Here is a 23,904-nt window from a genome sequence, read left to right as displayed (position 1 = left end):
ACCAAGTACTGCGGCAGCAAACCACCTAATTATAATAAACTGAATTTAAAATGTCAGTAAAAAATTTAAATGTGTATTGTCATCGGGCCACGTCATGCTAGGCTCACCTGAAGTATTGGCTCAAGGTGGTATAAGCCAGTCTACCATTGTGCTTGCACATTATTGACATGATAGGTGATGTGTGGTTGCAGAGTGCGTCCTGTGCCTAGCTCCAACTAAGGTTATCAATGCACTTGAGAGTGAATGCTCATCAGTAGTGCATGAAAACGGCCAGATTGTGTGGGACGTAATGGCGTGCTCTTTACTGTCTTACTCTAAGAGCCACAGTTCTGTGTGAATACTGTACAGCACTCGTTTAATTCTCATAATGTTTTCTTCGCAGTCGATCAAGTGAAGTTTGGGCCTCCTCTGAGGAAAGTCACTGAGCCTTATCCTGATATGGTAATGCACTTTATCTGTAAGATATTTTTGTGGCATTGCTTTATACTGATGACATACGTGAATGTACATGAACATTGCTCTGTTTTTCCCCCTTCAGCAGGGCTCATATGATGATGACTGGAGTCTGTCTGGAGATGAAGACAACTCACCGTAAGACTTCTCTATGTTTTCATCTCCAATCTTCTACCCCCTTTTCTCTGTTGAGAATAATCTTTTTTAGCTGTTAGCTGTTTTGAGATGGAAGAAGAATTAATAATATAAAAAGGACATTATCTCTGGTCCTGCTGTATGCTGTTTCTCTTAAAACTGTCCATTGTTAGTCCGACCATGTTGTACGCTTTTCAGAAAACTGGATACTGTGTTCCAGTATGGAGCCCCAATCATTTAGATTAAAACAGCTCACCTGCCACTTAAAAACGTCTTTATCAAATACTGAAATTATTATATGAAAATATTTCAAAGTGTTCAGGAAACTCTGTCCATTGTTTTACAACTTTTTCTTTCTTTGTGTAGTAACTGTGTAAAATCTTTTCTTGGGAAAGTAAGTGTCATGTGACCTCAATTCCAGGTCACTACATCAAAATTACCAAAATGCCTTTAGGGACTTGTTGGCACTATTGGGCACTATAACACAATGGACACAGTGGATATTAAAATACTGGGGCGTCTCTGTCTCACCTGCATACATTACTGATAGTACTGATGGCCAAAACTGAGAGAACAAGACCTGAAATAACTGGAATTAGAATATCAGCAGTCTGAGCCTCAACCCAAATATCAGCACTCTTATAGGGTTTCAGAAACCCATAGCAGTGGACCTTTGGTTCCTTCCCTCCCATTGTTATGGGCCATTCAGGCCCGTAGTCAGATAAACACCAGGTCTTCCTGTTGCAGGAGCCTGTTGGAATGTGTGGAGCAAGCTCTGCAGCTGAGGTAGGCCACGTCTATCAACTCCAGCCTCTCCTAACAGCAGTGCCCCCCCTCCCATCCCACATCAATTCAACTGAAATAAACTACTTGTGATAATTATTTTTGGATAATGTGATTATCAGCTAATGCCAAACACGACATAATCAGTGGGTTTGTGTTCACTCTCTGCTAATCCCATCCCTAAAGTCCTGCTGTACGTTTTTATGAACTGGATGTGGACTGATTGAGCACAAACCCACTTCTATCCTGCTTTTTGGGCTTTTTGTCTGCTTTTGTGGTGGTGTTTCCTCAAGAGTTCTGTTTGTGTGCTGCTGTTACTCTGCCCTCAGCATCTTCAGCATCTGCATTTGTTGTCCAGCTTGTTGCCATAATGCTTGATTTGGATTTCATTACATGAATTGTTCTAAGTTTTATGGCGCCTGATTGGGACATTGTTGCTCCCTTCTCTTTCAGGAGTTTAACCATTAGGAGGGCGCCATCTACTGATGTGAGTGGTAACCATACAACCATACGCTGAAGCTGTGATCCAATTGCATACTGTGTACTGATTCTGTCTTAGGTCTGAAAAAAAACCCATTAATTGTACTTAAATGCCTACCGTTCCTTAAACTTCAAAATCTTTCTTCCTAGCTTCGGACACTCAGTTCTGTTCAAAAGCAAATTGTTTGTCACAGATTTAGAATATGACATACTGCCACAAACAGTCCAGTCACAGACTCAATCCAAAACCACACAACCCATTATATTTGTGTCTCCTTCCCTGGGTCCCTGGTAGGAAATCAAACCTCAGACGCAAGTTTAAATGAGTTCAGCACTGAGCTGCATTTCAAACATAAATAAATGAACTGATGATTTAGTTACTTGTTGGGTTCAGTTTGGCCTGACTCTTGTCTTGGCTGCAACATATTTGATCTTACACAAGTATAATCTTCTCCCAGAAGACCAGAAAACAATTTGGATTAGTGAAAGATTGTTGTGTTTGTGCGTAAGATGTACTGGACACTCACACAGGATATACATAAAGGCATTCATACGACTCCTGCTGGCGTGTCAGAGAATGGCTGTGGCTCTGTGGATCCTCACATCTGGATCCTCTTCCTCTCAGCAGACTGTGGTAACCAGTTACAGACTGGGAACAGTGAGTCGCTCATTGTGTGTTTGAGAGGACTTAATGTTCATAATAAGTTCATTAAGTCATAATGTTCTCTTTTAACAAGAGAGTAATAATATATTAGATTTTAAAAAGTTATGGATGCTTTTCAAAATGTGCATTTATTCATAAAACAAGTTTGTTAAAGAGTAACTTAGCTACTAAGACTTTCAGGACCCAGTTTGAACCGATGTCAATTACTTTGGGCCAGGGACCATTTTGTCCAAATGTTTATTGTAAAAAAAGTTGTATGATCTGCTTAAAATGTTGAAAAGAATATAAAGACTTATGAGTGTTACACACATGGAAGACACTCAATGTATTATATTATCATAAAAGTATCCATTTGATTTGAAAAAAGTTTGCTCATTTGTCATTAGAATTTATGTGGTAAATACAGCAATCAGCCAAAACATTAAAACCACTTACAGATGTAGTGAATAATACTGAAAATCTTGTTACAATGCAATCAACCGGGCCTCCAAATTCCCCAGATCCCAATCTGATCGAGCATCCGCTGGGCATGCCAGCACCCCACCTCACAACCGACTCAAAGGATCCTCTGCCAACGCCCCAGTGCCAGACTCCACAGGACACCCCTAGAGGTCCTGTGTCCATGCATTGACATGTCAGAGCCAAGTCTGATCCAAAAAGGCCCCACAGTGGATCAGGGGTACCCCTGGGGTACTGGCACATCCCATCAATGCTCAATCAGACTGGGACCTGGGGCATTTGGAGGCCAGGTGGATGCGTTGAGCTCTCTGTCACATTCTACAGGCCTTTCCTAAACTGTTGCTGCATGTTAAGTGGTATCCACATGAATAGCAGTAACAAAACGTTTCCCAGCAGAACATTGCGTTGTAACAATATGATCAATGTTAATCACCTCACCCACCAGTGGTTTTAATGTTTTGGCTGATCGGTGTTTATGTGTGTTGTTGATCTGGCTATCCTGATCTGAATGATGTTAATGCAAGAGGCATTTGGTAAATTATTAAAGTTCACAAAATTCTACTTCCCATGCCTTAAGATTGTTAAGAGTTTTGAAAGATTGATTAAAGACATTTTAATATCAATGAAGGCCTTATTGTTAGGCTTTTTAATACAGGGTTCCCGCAGAACCCTGTATTAGCCTCGACCAACCATTCTTTGTATGAAATTGGAAGCGTTATCTCCATCTGTAATCTTTGATCTGCATATTTTGCATATTGCAATTCATTTTTTTTGGACCTACGCATAGTTTTTGTACATGAACGAAGCTATCTTTTGAAGGTGTCAAGTGTTTTCAAGTCAAAAGGCTGGAGTCCAAGTGATAGTGTTAAAGTCCAAGTCGAGATGCAAGTCTTTTTTTTTTAATTCATCATGTCAAGTCTAAGTCATCGAATTTCTGACTCGAGTCTTACTCGAGTTCAAGTCATGTGACTCGAGAACACACCTCTGCTATCAGTACTTGAAGATATTTCTCTGTGGACTATACTGTTGGACCAAAAGACCAACTGACACACTGACTGAGCCATCCACACCAGTCAACATTACTCCATGGTGTACACTGTATAGTATTGGTATACAGTATGCAGTTGGCTAGACAGCATGTTGAAATGTGACCCTGTTAGCCCCTCAGACTGACTCATTGGTTTGCTGGTGTTTTTCAGGGAGGTAGAAAGAGTGGTTTGTTCAGTCCTTCTACAGCCTCCCTGCCAGCCTTCAGCTCTTTAACTCCCAACGCAGACGACAGTGACCTGACGCTGAGACCCAGCTGCACACTCGGCCCCGACGCTGCTGTCACTGCTGACTCCCCCTCCACTACAGGTACAACACATCGCGTCACGTGAATATGTTTGTTTGACTTAATCTAAGTATGCGTGTAGCCTTGAGCACTAAAGACCCACACACAGTCAGGTCTGAGGTTTAACTGTCCAAACCAGCTCAGGGGCAAGCTAAGATCACTTCCCCTTCCTGTTTGACAAGTGTTGGCCAGGTGCTCAGCCACACAGGACATCAGACAGCGCTGCAGTGATCCATGTCTGCCAGGAGGGGACGCTGTAACAGTGGAGAAGAGGAAGGTCACCACTGTTTCCTCTCCCAAAAGGGAGACACCACTGTCACCTGAATGGAGCACGCTAAGAAAAAAGACTGAGGACGCTGTGAGTTGAAGCCAAAGTCTCTCCTATCAGTAGGAAACATCAATAAGCTTGTGTGAATTGCTAACCTAATAACTTCCTAATGTCTGTCTAATGGTGACAAATCATGCAACCAGACAAGATATTGATTTGTAATGCATCTGATGTATAGTTTTTGTTATTCCCTGTGTTTTGTTATGTGTAACCTTTGAAATTTCTAGAGGGCTGATTGTCATGGACTTCCTCCTACCCCTCAAGTCCATGTAAGTGTGAAGTCTAACAGCATGTGACCTACAATAAAAGCTGACCAATGACAATGCCCTGATCACTAACAAGATAAGCTTCCTCGCATGGCATAACACAAACTGCACTAGGAACAGTTTTTATGTGAAAATCCAGCTGGTGTTTTTATCGCTGCTCCATTCCATCAAATATTTTTGGATGTCTTGTGCCAGAACTCAGTTACTGCTTGCTGGTATTTTGAGTCGCCAATGTGCAAAGTAGCCCCGTGCAACTTTAATGTAACTGTAATAATCACACATGCTGTTTTTCTTACAATGGCTATCATTACAAAATTGCATGAAAAGTCACTATGACCATGTTGGACCATTAGTGATTCAGCTGCTGTGCTGGTTCTGTAGATGGGAGCCTGCTTCTCCAAAGTCTTCAACGGTTGTCCCCTTAAAATCCACTGTGCTGTCACATGGGTTTTACCCAAAACAAGAGGTAAGACAATAATGTCTCTCAATGTCCTGAGTCGCTAATAGATGTGCTACACAACAGAATAAAGTCTGCTTTGCTAGATATCTCATCAACTGTACAAGCAGGAACAAAATCAATGCCCCATACTGACATTATGTTCTCTTTCCTTCTTAGATCAGTACCTCATTCTCGGGGCGGAGGAGGGCATCTATATACTGAACCTTAATGAGCTTCATGAAGATACACTAGAGAGGGTAAGACAAGGACTGATCCATGTATGATCCATTACTATTTGGTTGCAATACAGAAAAATAGATACTTCTGCTAGGAGAGTTAGAATCTTCTTATCCTATAGTTTGTGCTTTGTGGATTGGAGAAGGCTTATCACTTTGTCCCTCAGGGAGTCCTTTTGGGGGTACCGTGGAAATGTTAGGTTGGGGCAAGGTAGTTGCTTCAAGTCATCTGGTCCTTGTATATCTGACATGAGAGCTGTGCTGAAGTTCTGAAAACTAAGTCAGGCACGCTCAAGGTGGTGGTTGGGATCTGACAAGGTGGTCCCATGTCGCCAATTTTGATTTAGGATAGACTTTGCAAATGCAGCAGAAGAGTGGAGGGTGTACAGTGTCTTTTAACACCTCTGATCCGGCGATAGCAATGGCTGAAGGCAGTATATTTTCAGGTTTCAAGTGAGTCCGCCCATACCATTCTCATAAACGTAATATCCCAAGAACACCTTGAGGGAATTTCCTCAAATTTAGCACAAATGTCCACTTAGACTCAAGGACGACCTGATTAGATTTTGGCAGTCAAAGGTCAAGGTCACTATGACCTACGTTAGTTTCGTCCTCGGGAACCCAGTATCTCAAGAGCGGCTTGAAGGAATTTCTCAAAATTTGGCACAAGCATCCACTTGGAGTCACAAATGATCTCAAGATTTTGGTGGTCAAAGGTCACTGTGACCTCATAAATTGTGCTTTTTTCCATAGTTAAAAAATTCATGTGGTAATTATGACAAAATTTCACGCAAATGTGCATATAAACCAATGAAGTGATGACATAATATATCCAAAAGGTCAAAGGTCAACTTCACTGTGACATCATAATGTTTTCTGACTATTACTCAACGTCATAACTCAGGAACAGAAGTGGAAACACTTGGTCGGATATGGGCGTCTTGAAACTGGGCTGTTTGTACAGATCTTCTGTGCTGCCAGGTTGAGGATGTGTGTGAAGCATCCATGTCTTAGAACATGCAGCTTTTTTTGCAGCAACATCCTTATTTGAAGACTTGTCTGCTGTCATGGCTACATATGAGTCGGAACAGACATGGATGTTAACTGCAACTTGACTGGTTGGCAGAGGCATACAGCTACAAGGCGGGAAGTCTTGTTGTTGATGATATAATGCTGCTGTCTTCATCAAACTGAAGAAGAAGTGAGTGTCCTTCACAGGGTGGGGAGGCCAGAGATCCAGAGGAACAACAGTTCCTTCTCATTCGGAGGAGCCAGTTGAGATGATTTATCTTTCTGGGGCCTCCTGGGTGCTTCCCTGCAGAAGTATCACAAGCATATCTAACTGGGAACAAATCCCACTGTAGACCCAGAGCACAACAGAGAGACTACTCCCATCTGACCTTGGAGAAGGTCTTGGGAAGAGATGTCTTGGTTTTTTTCTTTGTGTTTTGAGTTTGTTTTAAAGAGCCATAAGGTCAGGTATCTTTTTCATTCATGAGGATCAAGTCATTCTTCATCCTTAATAAGAACATTCAACTAAACCACCCAAACTGGAGATATAAGGTCTAGATGATATTTCAAAACAGTTTAGGTGTGCAGGTGTTTGTAGTGTATCACACACATGCTAAATCTGAACTCACTGTCTTTTCTTTCTTCACACAGTTGCTCCCTCAGCGATGCACATGGTTGTATGTTATGAACAATGTGCTGATGTCTGTATCAGGTAACAAATCTCTTCAAATGTCAAATGAGAACTCCCAGTGCTGAATGTTATCTGCTGCTCTAAGAACATATCCATCCTGCAGGGAAGTCTTCCCAGCTGTATTCCCACAGTCTGACGGCTCTGTTTGAACAAAGAGGACATCTGCAGAAGAAACACAGCAGCCTGTCACTCACCACCAGCCGCTTCACTGAGAGGATCAGCTCTAGGTAGGACAGGACATTAGTTGGACTTTAAACATGAACTGGTGGAGCTGTAGGTGCAGTGGGAGCAATAGTTTCATTCTTGATACAACCACTGAGTGGCAGCAAAGTAATATATTTTTACACCTACACTTAAAGGCTGTAGGTGACAGCTACGTAGGTTGCATAAGACTGTTTTACCATTTTGATGTCTTGAGTTTGGCCTTTTTGCTGTTGCTTTTTTTTAGAGCCAGAGGTGACCATATCACACCTGAATGCTACGTCCGCTTCTTTTATACACTCTGTGGTTGTGTGCTGTTGTGAGGAAAGGTGTTCTTACAGAAATCTGTGTTCTCTCTCAAGCCACAGAAAGTTCGCCATATCTGTGAAGATCCCCGACACTAAAGGCTGTAGGAGATGTAGTGTAGGTAAGTGATGCAGACTTTACTCTACATGCGCTGTATGATTATTCAATAATAATGACAGACTCTTACCTTTCTTCTCTCTCTCTCTCTCTCTCCCTCTCTCTCTCTCTCTCTCTCTCTCTCTCTCTCAGCGAGAAACCCATACACAGACAGTACATTTCTATGTGGGGCAGTTCCATCAGGCTTGGTTCTTCTGTTGTGGTATGAACCTCTGCAGAAGTTCATGCATTTAAAGGTTTGTACTGACACTGTAAATCGGGGCTATTGAATTGCAAATTCAATTTGGCTGGATTTTAAAACCAGAAAATATCGATGGGCTAGATTTTCAACAGCGAGCAACCTACTGAAAACTTTTTAGTAATGATACATTTTGAACAATGCAAATTATTGTAGTAAAAGTAGCAATGTTTATTATTACACATTTTAAATAAAAAAAATCACATCTGAATGAGGAACATCATGTAATGCAGTAACAGAATAAAAAAGGGCTATCAATGCTCAGAGGCATGAACAGTAACAAATACCACACACTCTGTCTCTACCAGCATTTCCCTCTCTCCCTCTCCCTTCTCTCCTCCACACACACACATGCACACACCTCACCTCCTGACGTTTTCCTTATAGGTCAGTGACACAGGATATAGTTTTATACAGTCCATGGCAGCAACAGTCATGTTTTTAACAACAAAGTCACTATATAAACTCAGTAATATCTCACTGGAAACAAATCTAACATGTCAGTAAAATAAATATTCCTCCTGACATCACAATACTGAGTGAAGAAAGTCACGTTATCTAAGCATGAAGACAAACATCAGTATCACTCATTCATCCTGCTCTCTGCCCTCCCTCTACTGAGGAGACTCACTGTCTGCAGGTTGACTGTGTCAGGTACATGTTCAGATAAAGTGTTAGCCTACATACAGACAGCTTTCATTTTAGTTTGTCTTTAACAGTGTGCTGTTAGCCCCGTGAGCACGATGTGCTGGTGTAAACTGTGACTGTAAACCATAACTGCAGTGAAGGACAGACTGTGGACAGAGCAGATTGACATATGGATTTCTACATGCTGAACATGTGTATAGATAAAGTATTGATAAAGTTATATTCCCTTCATCTGCACCGTGGCCTCTCTACTGTTCTCTGACTTCACTATGTGTGTTTGTGTGTCTGAGTGTGTATGCGCTGTGTAGGGGAGATCACCCCAACATGCAGGCAGCAGGAGAGAGGCTGCAGCATGATGATACAGGAAACCAAAACTTTGAAGAGTAACAATAAAGAGAGCTGTCAGAGCTTAATAATACTAAGGCCTTGATTAATTTTTCCTCAGGCCGTTTAATACTGGGTCTCTGTACTCATCCCTTGCCGGGCCACTCAGAGGTTGCTTCTGGGCTGGATGCAATTGAATAGGCCTGCTTTAAATGGTCTTCAGTAAAATTATAGTGCTCTGTGTATTTTTGTTGTATTATTCCTAGAAGATATATTATTGATTCTAGACAGTGTATTTGTTCTCTTGTCCACAGCAATAGCACCTTATGTGTGAATTGTTTCAGGAAAAAATCCTGGTGAAATGTTAATGATTTGTCTTTTCATGTCACACTTACCAGAATTCAGAATTCATTATGTACTTTGTATGATGTAACCTGACTCTTCCTGTGTGTGTCGCTTTCTGTTTGTGCTGCAGCACATAGCAATGAGGCTACCTGACCATCTGCCGATATTTGAGCTGCTGGTGTTGGTGTCAGATGAGTTTCCCCAGCTGTGTGTTGGTGTGAGAGACTGTAGTAATGGCAAACGCCCAACCAGCGAACAGCTCAAGTTTGATATTATCGAGCTGAACAGCACACCTATTTCAACCCCAGGTAGGACGGACTGCTGTGTCTCAGCTGCCTCTTTATAGAACTCAGCTTAAAGCTTCAAATAAATTCTCTTCTCCATCTCTTTGTGCAGATAGCGGAGCACTCAAGGCAGTACAGGTAACCCAGCTGGACAGAGACACTGTTCTCATTGCATTAGAAAGTAAGTTTCTTCCATCTAAACACATGATCCAAATCCTCCACTCATCTTCAACACTGATTCATAACTTACTGTATCTCAATGTTGATGCTCGTTGGACAGAAACTGTTAAGGTTGTGAATCTCCGAGGGCTTCCATCCAAAGAGCTGGCTCCTGAAATGGTCTTTGACTTCCCCATTGAAACTCTAGGTAGATACAATCATGTGATAAACACAGCAAACAAGACATAATGTTCCTGCTGACAGCTGAGTGACATGACATGTTCTATCAGTCTGCTTACAGGATAGTGTTCTGGCTTTCTGGAAGCATGGCCTCAAAGGGAGGAGTTTTCATTCAAATGAGGTGATTACCTTCAAGATTTCTGTCAGGCTGTGACTGAGCTGATGTCATACGTTTGTCTGTCAGTCATATTCATTTTTGTTCCGTCTCTATAAAAGGTGAATTTCAGTTATTTTTTATCTGCAGGTGACCCAAGAAATTACAGATGAGAGTCGAGCATTCAAAGTTTTGGGAACAAACAGGTATGCTAACATTAATGTTACAATATCAGTATCATTTACTGGTAAAACAATAGCAATAATAGCACCAGTGCTGGTAGCAGTGGAGTAAATAATTATTGTGGTAACAGAATTAGTAGTGGTGACAGTAGTCGTTTTGTACCGTTTGTAGTTGTAATAGGAGGAAAAGTAGCTGTAGTGGCATAGACTTTTTAAAATAATGAACATAGCCACCGTGATGTCATCACTGATTTGTGGACACCAATTTTGAAGCCTCGAGTTTGGTATTTTGGCCGTCACCATATTGGATATTTGGAACCGGAAGTGACCATATTTGGACGAGAGGGTGTAGCTAACCCTAACTCTGGCTGGTAGCTTGGTTATCACGTTGCATTTACAGCTATGGTTGACTGTGATAATGCTAATGCTAATTTTTACTAGTGAATAACTGGCTTAAAACCACTAAAACAGAATGTAGGCTACTTACCGGAAAAACTCACAGACGTCTGACTGCTTAGGGAGTCTTTTATTCAACCAAACACTGAACAAGATTTTTTTGAGGGGACCAAAACATTACAGTTAACTTTCATGAACTGACAACACACTGTCCCCGTTGTAGCAACTTGTCAACGGACAGCTCCCACCTGTCACTCAAAGCAACCATGCCCTTAATTGTGCATAAATTTAAGCTGTAATAACATTTAAACAGGTGAGTTATATAAACACCCCCCCCCACACACTGTTGTCATGAATGGGGAAATTAGCTATAGAGACCTAACCAGTTTCTTCCGCCTGTCTGTTTCTGTTGGGTGTCTATTTGGATTTAATTTCTCATGGAGCCACCCTCAAGTGGCCATTAGATAAACTGCAGTTTTTTTGCACTTCTGCACTGGCTTCATTTTTTCAGCCCCAGAGGTTGCCGCTTGGGAAGTGCCTTAAACCTGCATTCTTTCTAAAGGCCAGCAGGGGGCAACTCCACTGAGTCCAAGAAGGCTTCCGATGTCTGATAAAAACTTCTAACTTGATATATTACCTCGGTAAACATTTTTCTAATGAGTTTATGAGAACAAAAAACAGTCTTAGAACATAAAACAGTCCTCTTAAAAACAGCATGATGATCATTTTGTAAATTATGGTCCCACTGAGAGTAAAAAATATGTTAAAGCAGCTTATGTTTTAAGGCATGGTTATCTTGTGATTGACAAGTTGTTCAAGGAATAGTGTTCTTTAAATACTGTCACTTCTGGCTCCAAAAAACAAGATGGCAAAGGCCAAAAGGCCAAACTGGAGGCTTCAAAACCGGAGTCTACAGGCTGATGGGTAACAACATAGTGGTTAGATCCACATCTTTCATACAGTCTTAAAGTCATACCAGACCAAGAACGGGCCCATTTCTTGTTTCTGTGTCTGCAAGGATCCACTTCGGTCCATGTGTCGTAAATGTCACCATCCACCCATGTCCGGGTAGAGTCCGACTATGTCCACATGCAGCCCATTTTTTGTGACCTTGCGGGTTGTAGGCCTAGCAAGTGCACTAACTGTGCTTGCTCCAATTCCTTCCACACTCCAGTCTATTCCAAAACTCTGCTGTCAAGCCAGCCGCAGCCATCTCACTGCCATGAACTTAGTTTTAAGTTAGATATTTGACATTCACTCCAGATCCAGCAGCATCTTAATGGTTTCACTTTCACCCGGTGTGAGCAGTAGGAGGACGGTAAGCTCACCACTCAGCCCTCCTGTGTATTGCTGGGGGCTGACACAGACCCTCAAATGTACTGTGAATAGAACCGCACGTGTGTCTGCATGACTGTAGCTATCTGCGGATGTTCAGTGTGGAAGGTTCAGTGTCTGATCCTTAAGGCCGTAGCAGCAAAACCCCTTCAATTTATTGAACTAAGCACCTCTAAATCCCAGATTTAGATACTGTATCACAAGCTACATCACAATTTGGGCAAGCTCTGCATTTCTTTGTTATGTTTGATTCATGCACCCTGAATGAGCTGTGAGTTTGTTCCCGCCTTCCTTCTTGACTGTGTGCAGGGACATCATCCTTCAGAGCACACCAACAGATGACCCCTCAGCACTGAGCAACCTGTACATCCTGACTGGACATGAAAGCAGCTACTGAGAGGAGATGTACCAACTTCTTCAAAACTCACACTGACGAGAAATGCAGAACTGCTCTATTACCCCGTGGTGCAAACAAGGTCCTCCTTCACTGAAGCTGTAACAGACACTAGCAACAACTTTCTGGTCTGAGTGACACATGTCAGTATGGAATTCAGCTGCCCGTCCAGACTCAAACTGAAAGATGTTGGGCAACACATTTACGAGAGATTCGCCAACACGCTAGGTGCGTTTTCTAACTCTTACATTTGCTAAATAAAGCTGCAAATGCCAAGATTTCTTGTAAAAACAGTTCATCTTACCAGCTTACATCACAGTGTGACTGCAGCAGGGAAGACATTCCCGCTGATGGAGATGCTACAGATCGATTGCTGTCAGCATGGACCATAGACTGTAGAACAGCATGGACTTAACATCTGACAGGCAACACACAAATTTCTGAACTGTTTTGAAGCTTTCCTTTGGGTTTACCGGAACCAGAATATTTGGTCGGATGAGAGGTGTAAGCTGCATACACCACAGCTGAGTGTGAGAGGCTGAGGCCACATCCACACTAATAGGTTTTAATTTTAAAACAGTGTTTTAAAACAAAAATGATCTCTGAAGGCACAAGCGTTTAGCACAGTTTCAGAAATTATCTCTGTCCATATTGACACACCTGAAAACACACATCATATGACCATTCACCTACACTGGGTATATGCATGCCAGTGCAAACAGGAAGCAGATTGTCTGCTCTGTTGTTTGCTTAGTTACAGAAAATACAGAAGTGGCGAAAAGTAAGACCATAGATTTTTTAGCTTGGACCAACAACGAGGTGGAACTGTTAGTGAGAGTAACATGAGAAGAACAGATTGGGAGTCACTGAGCAGTATCTATCACTGTACGAAGTCATGGTAATGGGAAAAGAGTTCCCACACAAGAAGGATCAAATCACAGAAGTTATGAGGACCTAACTATAACGTTTTGCCTTGACTCATCACTGATCCCCAATCGGGAAGTGAACATGGGTGTCTGCATCATCATTTTCAAAAGCCTCCGTTTCCACCTATGTAACCTCAAAACCAACCCCTGAGTTCTCAAATAGGTCAGCAACGTTTTCAAAATAGTAATGCATTCTAAAACAAAAACGTATTAGTGTGTGGATGTAGCCTGAGACTCCTGTCAATCAGTCACAAAAGGAATATCGATCCTCATGATTGCCACAAAGACGCACTGTAAAGGAAATTATAAAATGTAGGATATTTTCAAGGGATTTCCGTGGAGTCTCATGCTTGTGGCCCCTAGTGACCATTGGTGCAACCACAACTGAATACAGTTGCTCCACCACTCAGGGGAGCAACAAAGGGGTTGCTTTTTATTATACACTCTGGTCTGTCCAAACAGTAATGCTATTGTTATTACCACTTTCTCATAAATGCCATTCACGTCAAAATTGGGGTCATGATTATGACTAGGAAACCAGGATGTTTTTGAAAGAGCATGGTATTTTTAAGCCTCACACAACCTCCTCTGCAATTTCAATTGTCCTGAGTTGTCTAATGATATGAATGCTCCCAAGTTGTAATAGAAGTCTCTCCCATCTCTACCATCCATCCCATCAGACCTCAATGTCAGAACCAATGACTTTATATAAAGATTGAAAATGGCCCATGTCCCATCTGCTAACATGGAGGGGGCAGGGCTAATGAGCTATACTGCAGCCAGCCACCAGGGGGCAATCTAAATGTTTTGGCTTCACTTTTGGGAAGCCGTCATGCCATCCATCTTTATATACAGTCCATGCCCAGAACCCATTAGCTATCGTCTGATGATAATAAGCCTCAAGGGGCGAGGGCCACTATTTCAGGTTGATGCGATGTAGTCAGCAGATTTCCCTGCCAAGACTTCCTCATCTGTGTGTCAGTCATTTCAGCTAATCTCTATGAACAAATATCTCCATATGAATGCAAAGAAATTTAAACAATGCAAATATAAAGCTTACTAGTCAGATGATAGCCGATAGAAACTAGAGCAGTTCTGGTACCAAAATCTTGACACATCCTCTACAGATTTTGTGTACATGTGCAGATATCAGTTTATAGAGCTGTATAACCTGAACTTGACAGAACCAAAGAAGCACAAAGGAGTTCTTCCTCACCCTCAAACAGCAGATATGATTTTTTTTTTTTTAACACCTTCCACGGTTTGGTGTTTTGATAAAAGGAAAGGTTTGGTGGAAGGTAACTCAAAAAGAAGACAGGGCCTCGACTCTATACAATTTCCCATGAAGCAACATGTCAGTGCATATTACATTTACATATTAAGAGTGTGTGTAACCAAGCTAACTTCTCAAATGTATACTTATACAAGACTCTTGTCAGTCTGAAATTCACATTCAAATGTATTTTGAAAATTGTGAATGTGCCAGTGTAGCAGCATTTAGGCTATTATTATTTACCACCATTTTGATAAATCCCATTCAACTTTCTGAATATGAAGTGTCCCTCCATACAGTCAGTTACCCATTGGTGCCAAACACTGTGACTCTATCCCTCTTCCCTCGGCTTTGTTATTAATTCAGCTTACACATAGGCTAAATGTATATTTGATTACATGAGGTGCCATAAAACTGAATTCAATTAAATTGTACTTCTGCTTGTTTGACTAAAATGTAAATTCCACTACATTAGAGTGTTGTGTATCATGATATTTGTTATTTATAGAAAGGGAAATGTATAAATAACACTCATCTGTCCCTGAGAGATACTTGAAAGACATACATAATATGCAAATAGATATTTGTTTTTTAAGATGTTTTTATTGTTACTGTGTATACATTTTAAGTACATAACAATGCAGTGTGCTCTTATGGTATTGAGGGGTTGTAAAATACGCAATAAAGATTTGAATATCCTCTGAAGCTGAAGGAGATATAGGTATGTTTCATTGTCATTACAAAGGTTCACTTGTAGCCTTAACAGAGGTTTGGTTAGGTGTCACAATACAACAGTCGTAGGTAATGTTTGTGGTCGCCTTAAGTGGGGAAACTCATACTGATACTGATGCTCCTTAAACGAGTTACTGTACATGTGATATCAAAGAAATCAAAATAAACTTTATTTAACATTTCTGAACTGAGAAAAAGCGACATGATGATATCTATGATGTTCTATTTTGTCTGTGTGCTCTGACAATTGTTGACCCCAATTTAAGTACACTCTAGAATACCTTGATTACAAGTGTTTTGTCTTGTAAATTTGTAATATAATATGTGTCCTATGATTTATTTTGTTGTCAAATACTGTACATAAGCAACCAAAAAAAACAGCAACTCAAAAGTACATATGAGGCTATGAACACAAGAAAAAAAGGTCTACTTACAGAAAGTACTTTTGTTCTTTGCTTATATGACTGCAGTCTCATAGTAGCACAGAACTTTGATCTTTTCAAGGCCCAAAGCTGGGCCAGGTCATTAAAATAATTTAATTGTGCGGCTCTTCTAGACTTTTTTTTAAAAAATGTATTCACTTATTCACTCTTTTCCAATGTAAATCTATGGGATTAAGTCTTTTTGGGCCCTGTAGCATGATGAAGTTGTACTTCCAAGGTTTGGCCACTATGCTGAATTGGCTTTAAAGCCTGGCGCTGTTCCCGGGGGCTAGCATATAGTAAGCATTGGTCTGATCCTAATTTTTGTCAGATGTTCTGTATGTGACATTCATAAAATAAATAAAGCAAACGACTATTTGGTATCTAAAGATAAAGTGGAGTAATGGCGGCTGAGCATAGAATGAAGTCACGCTCCCTCTGTGTGTTTTGTAGTCTGAGCTTCGCTGTGGTTTTCATATGGTGAGCCAGTCTGGCCACGTGAGCATGTTAGTGCATATGTGTATCCTACTGGCTGGCTCACTGCTTTGCACTGCACTCATATGGCAGTTACTGCTGACGTGGGGACAGAGTCATCACCGGTTACCCCTGGTTAACACTGTTATCTCTGTCAGCACTGTTGCCATTGTTAAGTTCTGTTTATGGAGTCAGCACAATTAGCTGCCAGACGGTGGCTCAGCCACTCCCATGTTGAGAACGGTGTCCAGACAACTCATACCCTCTGAATTTCACATGAAGTCCCTTTAAAGATTGTTTTTATCAGAACAAAATAAGGTTGCCAAAAAATGTTGGCAAAATCACTTTCAGAGACATTTTACGTGAGGCTTACTTTTAAATGAACATATGGATTAGATGTAATATCACATTTTTTCAACGATACAGCAAAATTACTGAGTGCAGTGGGCATGGTGTATTATTACAGTACATACTCCCACCCGGTTGGTGGCGGTATCGAAACAGGATATGGAAGTTGAAGGAACGGAAGCAGCTGCATCACGAGCGTTGCAGCGCCATTTCACTTTTCATTCATTGGTATCGAGGCCTACGTTGCCTAATTGGTGAGTTTGAGAATATATGACCAAAGCAAGTGGCTAAATGTGTTTTATGAAGTTAGTGATGCAAAACTTTTATTGAAGCGTTGTGCTAGATGTTTTCTGAAAGGCCATGGGCAGAATCAGAGGGCGCAGCTTAGCTAGGCGGTGGTTAGCTAAGATTGGCTAACTAGCTAGCTAACATTATTAGCTTTCTGGCACCGAACGCCTTAATTTTATAACCATTAGAACGCCATTACACTCAAATATGTATGGACGTGAAAGCATTATGCTGTGAAAAATATTTACTGAATATTTGAGACAGCGAACGAGCCGTTCAGAATGTAGCGTCAAGCAAGTTACTCTGCAAATGTAAATATACGCAGATAAGACCGATAACGTCACTGTTAGCTAGCTAGTTAGCTGTGACCCGGGTGTTTGCAGGTTCTGAAAAAGTCTTATATCAGACCTTGAACGCCTGTAAGTAGTCTTAAATCTTGATATTAGTGCCGTCATTGCTACACACTACTTCATTACAGTTATTGAAATGTATTAAACATTTTCTAGTCATGCCACAGAAGTCCACCCCACAGGACTGTCCAACCATAATAAACAAATCATACAACCAAACCTTACATGTTAAAATAACATAATTTCGCAAATAATCATAAATCAGCTCTATAATTACATAGATTTTTTTTCTTTAAATCATAGTTTATTTAGTCTGTTTCTAAAATAAATAATTGAAGGAGCCCATACCACATCCTCTGCAAGCTCATTGCATGCTTCTACTGCACCAAGTGTGGAAAAAGTTATTTCTATTTTTAGAGAAACACTTTAGTGGGAATAATTATATTATATAATCATTATATCATTATATAGTATAATCTTGTACGAAAGGAGACACATTTATCCATCTTGTAACAAAAAATGTACAAAATTATTCAGGCTGTGCATCTTAAAGTTAACATTTCTGATGTCACAATTCTTCAAAACCTACTACTGAACCCAATACTGTCTTTGTAAATCATATTTTCACCTCCTTCTCAGCAAAATGTAACTCACCCTAATAATAACCATATTCCCACATAAAACCTGCCTCTGCATAGGACTACAAATATACCACTTACCCACAATACTTGGGAAATAAAATAATGATTTGTCCAAAGATGATTTTAAAATGATCTTGAAAGGTCTGAAAAGCATTCAGTTTAAGTGTCTGATACCTGCAGACACCTTGTGTGACGTATTAACTAATATACTACCAACTAATATAGGTTAGCAAACAGGAGAAATTAGATGATGTGAAATGGCATACATCTGACATATCAATCAGCAGTGGTCTAAATGAATTGTTTTCCTTTGACACAGTCTCCTACAGGTGTTTAGCTAAAATCCATGCAGTCTAGTTAACTAGACTGTAACTAGACTGTAACTAGACAGTATTTTGTCTCTTAAACAATTTATAATGTAAAGTTAAACCGTTTAAGAGACAAAATACTTAATTAAATTTAACAATTATGCTCCCTCGATCAAACATTTGCCTTTAAAATACAAATACTTTACCTAAATGCTGATTAAATATGGCACCCTGAAATCACTGATATCACCTTCCAAATTCAGGAACTTGATCCAAATACTGAAGGTCCCGATTCAATACTATTAAGTTGCTAAGCTTAAATATTATTGTAATAGTATCAGTTAAATGTAGAGATGCACAATTTTGGATTTTTTGTGGATATCTGTTGTGCCCGATATGTAGCAACTCATTTGACTGATAACTAGTACCATTCTCGATATATTCACTTTTTTCCCCACCTAATTTTAGTGCTCATCAAGTCACTTCTGTAGTGGAATTAACATCATGCATGTATAATTATACATGCATGACTCGTGATGGCCCATCAGCAGATGGAGACATGAAATACAATACTTTTTAATTTATGTAATGCTTATTCAATGGGCAAAATAAGAGATGCATGTTGGCTGATTCTGATCATCCCTATCATTATATATTGGTTGTGGTTATACAGTAGTAAGTGACATATTTTTCTTAATCTTGTAGGATACACAGAACTTCATCATGGTGAAAATATTTATTGGCAACCTTGCCTGCAATACGTCACCTGAGGAGCTGCGGGAACTCTTCGAGAAGTATGGGAAAGTCTCAGAATGTGACATCGTCAAAAACTATGGGTTTGTACATATGAACAACATGTCTGAAGCAGAGGAGGCCATCCGAAACCTCCACCAGCACCAGCTGAATGGCTGGCGCATGAATGTGGAGATGAGTAAAGGGAGGCCCAAGTCCACCACCAAACTGCACGTCAGCAACCTTGGTGAAGGGGTCACCGCTGATGTTCTACGTGCTAAGTTTGAAGAGTTTGGCACAGTGGTGGAGTGTGACATAGTGAAGGACTACGCCTTCATTCACATGGAGCGAGTGGAGGATGCTATGGATGCCATTGATAAGCTGGACAACGTGGCCTACAAAGGTGAACTCTTTGGCAGGGGAGAGCTAGTTGTCTTTGCTGTCTGTAGCTACGAATTTGGATTCTGTTCTGTTGCTGTAGAGCTCTCATGACAAGTAAAATCCACTGGCTTTTATTCCACATTAATTGACCTGGTGGACTGAAAATAACCACTTTTAAGTTTGGCAATGTATCTTGTAAAACCAGTGGCAGTGTAACTGGTGAACAGGTACTGGCTTAAAATCTCATGCACCTGGCGCGGCAGGTTACTCCGCTCTGCTCAGTGATTGTCGGCCAAATGCATTTAACGTGTGTTATAGTCGGTTAGAGCCTTTTCGTGTCAGAACCCCATGGTCTCATGCGTGTCTTCTCTCTCCTTACAAGGCAAGCTGATGAGCGTACAGCTGTCCACCAGTCGGCTTCGCACTGCCCCGGGAATGGGAGATCATACCGGCTGCTATGTCTGCGGGAAACATGGTCACTGGTCGAAAGATTGTCCTGTCGGTCGGAACGGTAGCCACGGTGACGGTGAAAGAGGTCGCAGCGGCCGGGGCCCCCCACGCGGTCCCCCGGGTTACGGCAGGGGCAGCTACGGGATGGCCTCACCTCCAGAAGCTGATTACATGGGTGGCTCTGCGTATAGTCGGGCTAGTTATGGCCTGCCGCCTCCCCCTCGCAGGCCTAGTGGTTACGGCTATGAGCTGGGGGATCGGTACGCCGGTAGAGCACCAGGCTCCTATGCTGAGAGGTCATCAGCTTATGATCGTGACCGTCTCTATAGCAGTGTTGACCTTTATGAGAAGTACAGACCTCGCTCTTATGGCTCAAGCTATTTCGAGGAGCGTCGCATGTCCTATCTCCCCCCTCCCCCACCTCCCCCTTCCTCCCTCTCAAAGCTTTCCTCCAGTGTAGATCCATATGACCGTCGGCCTCCAGCTTCATCGGCCGCCGCAGCTGCCGCATACTATGCACGAGACCGCAGCCCGATCAGACGAGTACCAGTCTCCTCAGCAGGCTACGCCTATGAGCGAACACGGCTGTCACCGGTGTCAGGCTCCAGGAGTTCCTATGCTGTTGCACGACCCAAGGATCATTATGCGCCGCGCTATGCGCCTTACTAAAGCCATGGTGCCAAGGTGAGCAACATAGCAAACAGTGTATGACTGTTAATTTAATCTCTAAACAGTGGGACATTTAACTGTGAATCGTAACTGGTCTGTGGGCACTGGGATCTCGAAATCCTTTTTAACTTTTTTAGATACTAAATCCTTTAAAGCTGTGTTGCGGGCGATGGAGATTTAAACCCGGTTTCTGAAAAGAGAATTTGCTCTCTTTCTAGGTCTGTTTGTCAACTGCAGGACTTTTCCCTTTTCCATCGGTCTGCGTGATGTGTGGCGAAGCAAAGCATATGAGATGCGGAAATTAAGATCGGAAATTGTGCCGGCATCTTCCAGGCACCTGAGATGCCAGTTGCCTGCGGATGAATCGTCCTTTTGCTTGCATTCACATAACCTGTTTTCAATAAGGATGATTAGCAAACTGCACTGTTTGACATGTATGATGTATAAAACAAGAATTTGCTCACTTACTCTGCAGGTTTTCAGCTCAGTTTTTAGCCATGTCTTTTTTTTTCTTACCTGTGTTTCTTCCTCACATGGAGCACATTGTTAAATTCAGCAAATGTTAATTGTTTGGCTTCTATTTGTCATTTAGAATAAGTGTTGATGTTTCTTCAGTATATCAAAATGTACCTTTCTTTTCAATGGAATGAGGGTTAACCCATGCTGTTGCTTGTAGTACAGAAGAATCTTATCTTAGCCACACGTCTGACATGAACTTAGTCAGTTATATGGATGTGGATAAAGATAAATATTTTTTTCAAAAATGGTCATCATTGGTGTCTATCAATGTGCTGTGAAGGTCCGTGACGCTTCAGGTATGTTTTGTTTTAGCTAAGAATACAGACGTTGCTTCCTTTATGCTTGTAAGGGTGAAACACTCAGTAAGGTGGTGGGAAAGAAAACCTGCAGTCTTTGCCCTCTGTAGCACATGAATGGACTCAATGATTCACACTGCAGAAAACAATACAGGAATTAATCCATATTAGGGCTGGGTGATATGGAGAAAATCAAATGATTTTTTTGGATACCATATAACTGTCTTTTATCTAATTTGACATTTTGCATCAGATTTTCTGTGCTGCTCTAGAATAGTAGTTGCCATTGACTGCACAGCACAACTTGCTGTGTGTGCTACTGTCTTAGAGCAGCAAAGGAGAACTGAAATATGGGATAACATTCATTTTATCCACATATAAAACTACTTTTAAGTTTAACAAATTATGTAGTGTCGGTTCAGTTTGTACACTTCCATACTCACCGATAACTGATCTAGCATTTTAGGCAACATTGAAGGCATTTCCGATAACAGTATAGGAACAACTGTCAATGTGATTTCGATATATTACCCAGCCCTAATCCATATCCATGCAACTGACCTGGCTGGCACAGAATCACACTTTTGCTAGCATCTATAGTAAGATAAATAATCTCAAACATTCCAGCCTCATTTTTTCTAAATTGATGTATGTCTACAAAATGTAGAATTGATACATTTTTAACATTGAATGAGGTGTCTGCTGGTCATTTTACTTTTGAATTAAAGTGGAAACAGACATTTCCCCCTTTGCGTTCCAAATTTATAATATTGTTGGTGTAGCTGTTGTAGAGACCACCATGTTGCTTTCCATTTTTGCCTAGCAACTGCTACTATTTCCATAGGTATTGGTTGTTCGACCATCTGTCACTTCCACTACTGGAGATATTAACGGCAAGGAACTAAATATGGTACTCTTTGGTAACTGGGGATAGCTACCGCTACCTACAGTACCAGGGAAATCAAAGAGCTATCCTCTTCCTGTTTTGGTTGCCCAATGGTTGATGCACTTCCCTTTGTGCTGTAAATGGAGCTCTTTTTCCCAGGAGATTGTACCTGATGGCAGAGAGAATTGCATAGCAAAAGGAAGGCTAATCTAAACGCTAATGGTATTATTGTAAAGCTATTGTGCGATTGACATTTACTTCATCAAGGTAAGTTAAAGCACAAATCTTGTCTCTTTCCACTTTAAAGTATCATTAACTGACAACAAGAATTTCAGCTGACATGCACTGTGCAACTAAGTAACATATCCACTGGTAATGTTGCACAGTTTAACGAGAAATTACCCAGTCATCTCTAGAATTTAGGTTCAGGATGGATGTTCATTGTATCCAATATGACACAGCATCAGCAGCAGTTACAGAAATGTGAAGCAGGACTCAGGGCTTGGGTTGTGTAAGTCATTAGGCACCTGTGTTTTCTTGAAGGTGCCTTAGTTTGTTTTGCATTTAGGTGGATTTAAAGTTTGTATTTTTCATACTAGCTGTAAAAGTACCAGCATACATTACAAATCTAAAGTTAATATGATTTTTAATAAAGCCAAAATTATTTTGGTGACACTTGACATTTTTCAGTTCTTTGTTTCAAACCCAGTTTGAAGTGTGGTTGTGGGTGCGGTAGAACTATTCACTCATTGAAGTCACAGTTAACAACTTTCTAAGAGTATTTAAGTTGAATTAAGTGATTTTTAAGGTGGAAGCCTACTTCGTGCGTGACATGTTTTTTTTTGTTTTGTTTTGTTTTTACAGTTTCTGGCTATGATATTAATTTTGTAATTTTGCCAATTGTTAAAAAAAAAAAGTCTTTTAAACCTGCCAGGTTTGGGGTTCAGAGAGTTTTTAAAATAAATGCAAAGTACGACCATCTGAAAGTTGTATAGCCCTCCTCTTAGAAAATCTATTATAAGTGTATGTAATCGTGATGAAGCTTATAGATTTTTATAATCATTTTTGGTAATCAAATACTTGCTTACATTTGTGCATAAGCTAAATATTGCCCTTAATTAGTTCTAGTCATAAATTTGATTACCATTTGAGAAATTACTGTCAAAGCATGGCATACATGGTGTGGCGTTATCTGACAAAAGAATTTGTACTGTGTAAGAGTTAGGGCTGCAACGATTAGTCGACTAATCGATGACTAATCGACTATTAAAATAATCGGTGACTATTTTAGTAGTCAACTAATCGGTTTGAGTCATTTTCATAGAAAAGTACTATAAAAGGAGCCCAAAATACTCTTATTGCAGCTTCTTTTGTTCAAATATTGGCAGCTTTACACACTCTCCCATGATGGTGAACTAAAACCCTTTGGCGTGAGTACCAAACAAGACATTAGATGACATAATTTTGAGGTTTGGGAGAGACAGACCGACATTTTTCAACATTTTAACACATTTTTCGATAAAATGATTAGTCGACTAATCGAAGAAATAATCGACATTTTAGTCGACAATGAAAATAATCGTTACTTGCAGCCCTAGTAAGAGTCACCATTAAGTCCTATTTCATAGTTTTGTATGTACAATAGTTGATCCGCGGTTCTCCTGCTCT

At 40.8% G+C, this 23,904-nt stretch overlaps 2 protein-coding genes across 6 annotated transcripts in view; both read left to right on the top strand.

Annotated features, from left to right (window-relative positions):
* map4k2 (mitogen-activated protein kinase kinase kinase kinase 2) overlaps positions 1-16,168 on the top strand; it is a 48,963-nt gene extending 32,795 nt beyond the window's left edge. The window contains exons 14-32 of one of the 5 annotated variants that reach the window (XM_049568135.1): positions 383-441; positions 542-591; positions 1,336-1,374; positions 1,825-1,858; positions 4,174-4,330; positions 4,490-4,665; positions 4,863-4,904; positions 5,283-5,367; positions 5,518-5,597; positions 7,239-7,299; positions 7,382-7,505; positions 7,842-7,906; positions 8,035-8,138; positions 9,588-9,765; positions 9,854-9,922; positions 10,022-10,108; positions 10,191-10,261; positions 10,385-10,440; positions 12,457-16,167. In XM_049568135.1, coding sequence (XP_049424092.1) covers positions 383-441; positions 542-591; positions 1,336-1,374; positions 1,825-1,858; positions 4,174-4,330; positions 4,490-4,665; positions 4,863-4,904; positions 5,283-5,367; positions 5,518-5,597; positions 7,239-7,299; positions 7,382-7,505; positions 7,842-7,906; positions 8,035-8,138; positions 9,588-9,765; positions 9,854-9,922; positions 10,022-10,108; positions 10,191-10,261; positions 10,385-10,440; positions 12,457-12,544 — 1,625 coding nt within the window. In that variant the 3' untranslated portion in view covers positions 12,545-16,167. Of the gene's footprint in view, positions 1-382; positions 442-538; positions 592-1,335; positions 1,375-1,824; positions 1,859-4,173; positions 4,331-4,489; positions 4,666-4,862; positions 4,905-5,282; positions 5,368-5,517; positions 5,598-7,238; positions 7,300-7,381; positions 7,506-7,841; positions 7,907-8,034; positions 8,139-9,587; positions 9,766-9,853; positions 9,923-10,021; positions 10,109-10,190; positions 10,262-10,384; positions 10,441-12,456 lie in introns of all 5 variants that reach the window. The other 4 variants (XM_049568134.1, XM_049568139.1, XM_049568137.1 and 1 more) reach the window with 4 other exon arrangements.
* A 678-nt stretch (positions 16,169-16,846) lies between these two features.
* LOC125884030 (RNA-binding protein 4.1-like) lies at positions 16,847-22,905 on the top strand. The gene is made up of 4 exons (XM_049568744.1): positions 16,847-16,970; positions 19,009-19,438; positions 19,799-20,550; positions 20,754-22,905. Exons 2-3 carry the CDS (start codon positions 19,027-19,029, stop codon positions 20,533-20,535), a joined length of 1,149 nt encoding a protein of 382 aa, XP_049424701.1. The 5' UTR covers positions 16,847-16,970; positions 19,009-19,026; the 3' UTR covers positions 20,536-20,550; positions 20,754-22,905.
* The last annotated feature ends 999 nt before the right edge of the window (positions 22,906-23,904 follow it).

The sequence above is a fragment of the Epinephelus fuscoguttatus genome, linkage group LG23 (assembly GCF_011397635.1).
Source record: "Epinephelus fuscoguttatus linkage group LG23, E.fuscoguttatus.final_Chr_v1".
Taxonomy (NCBI): Eukaryota; Metazoa; Chordata; class Actinopteri; order Perciformes; family Serranidae; genus Epinephelus; species Epinephelus fuscoguttatus.
This window is presented reverse-complemented; position numbering and strand designations above follow the sequence as displayed.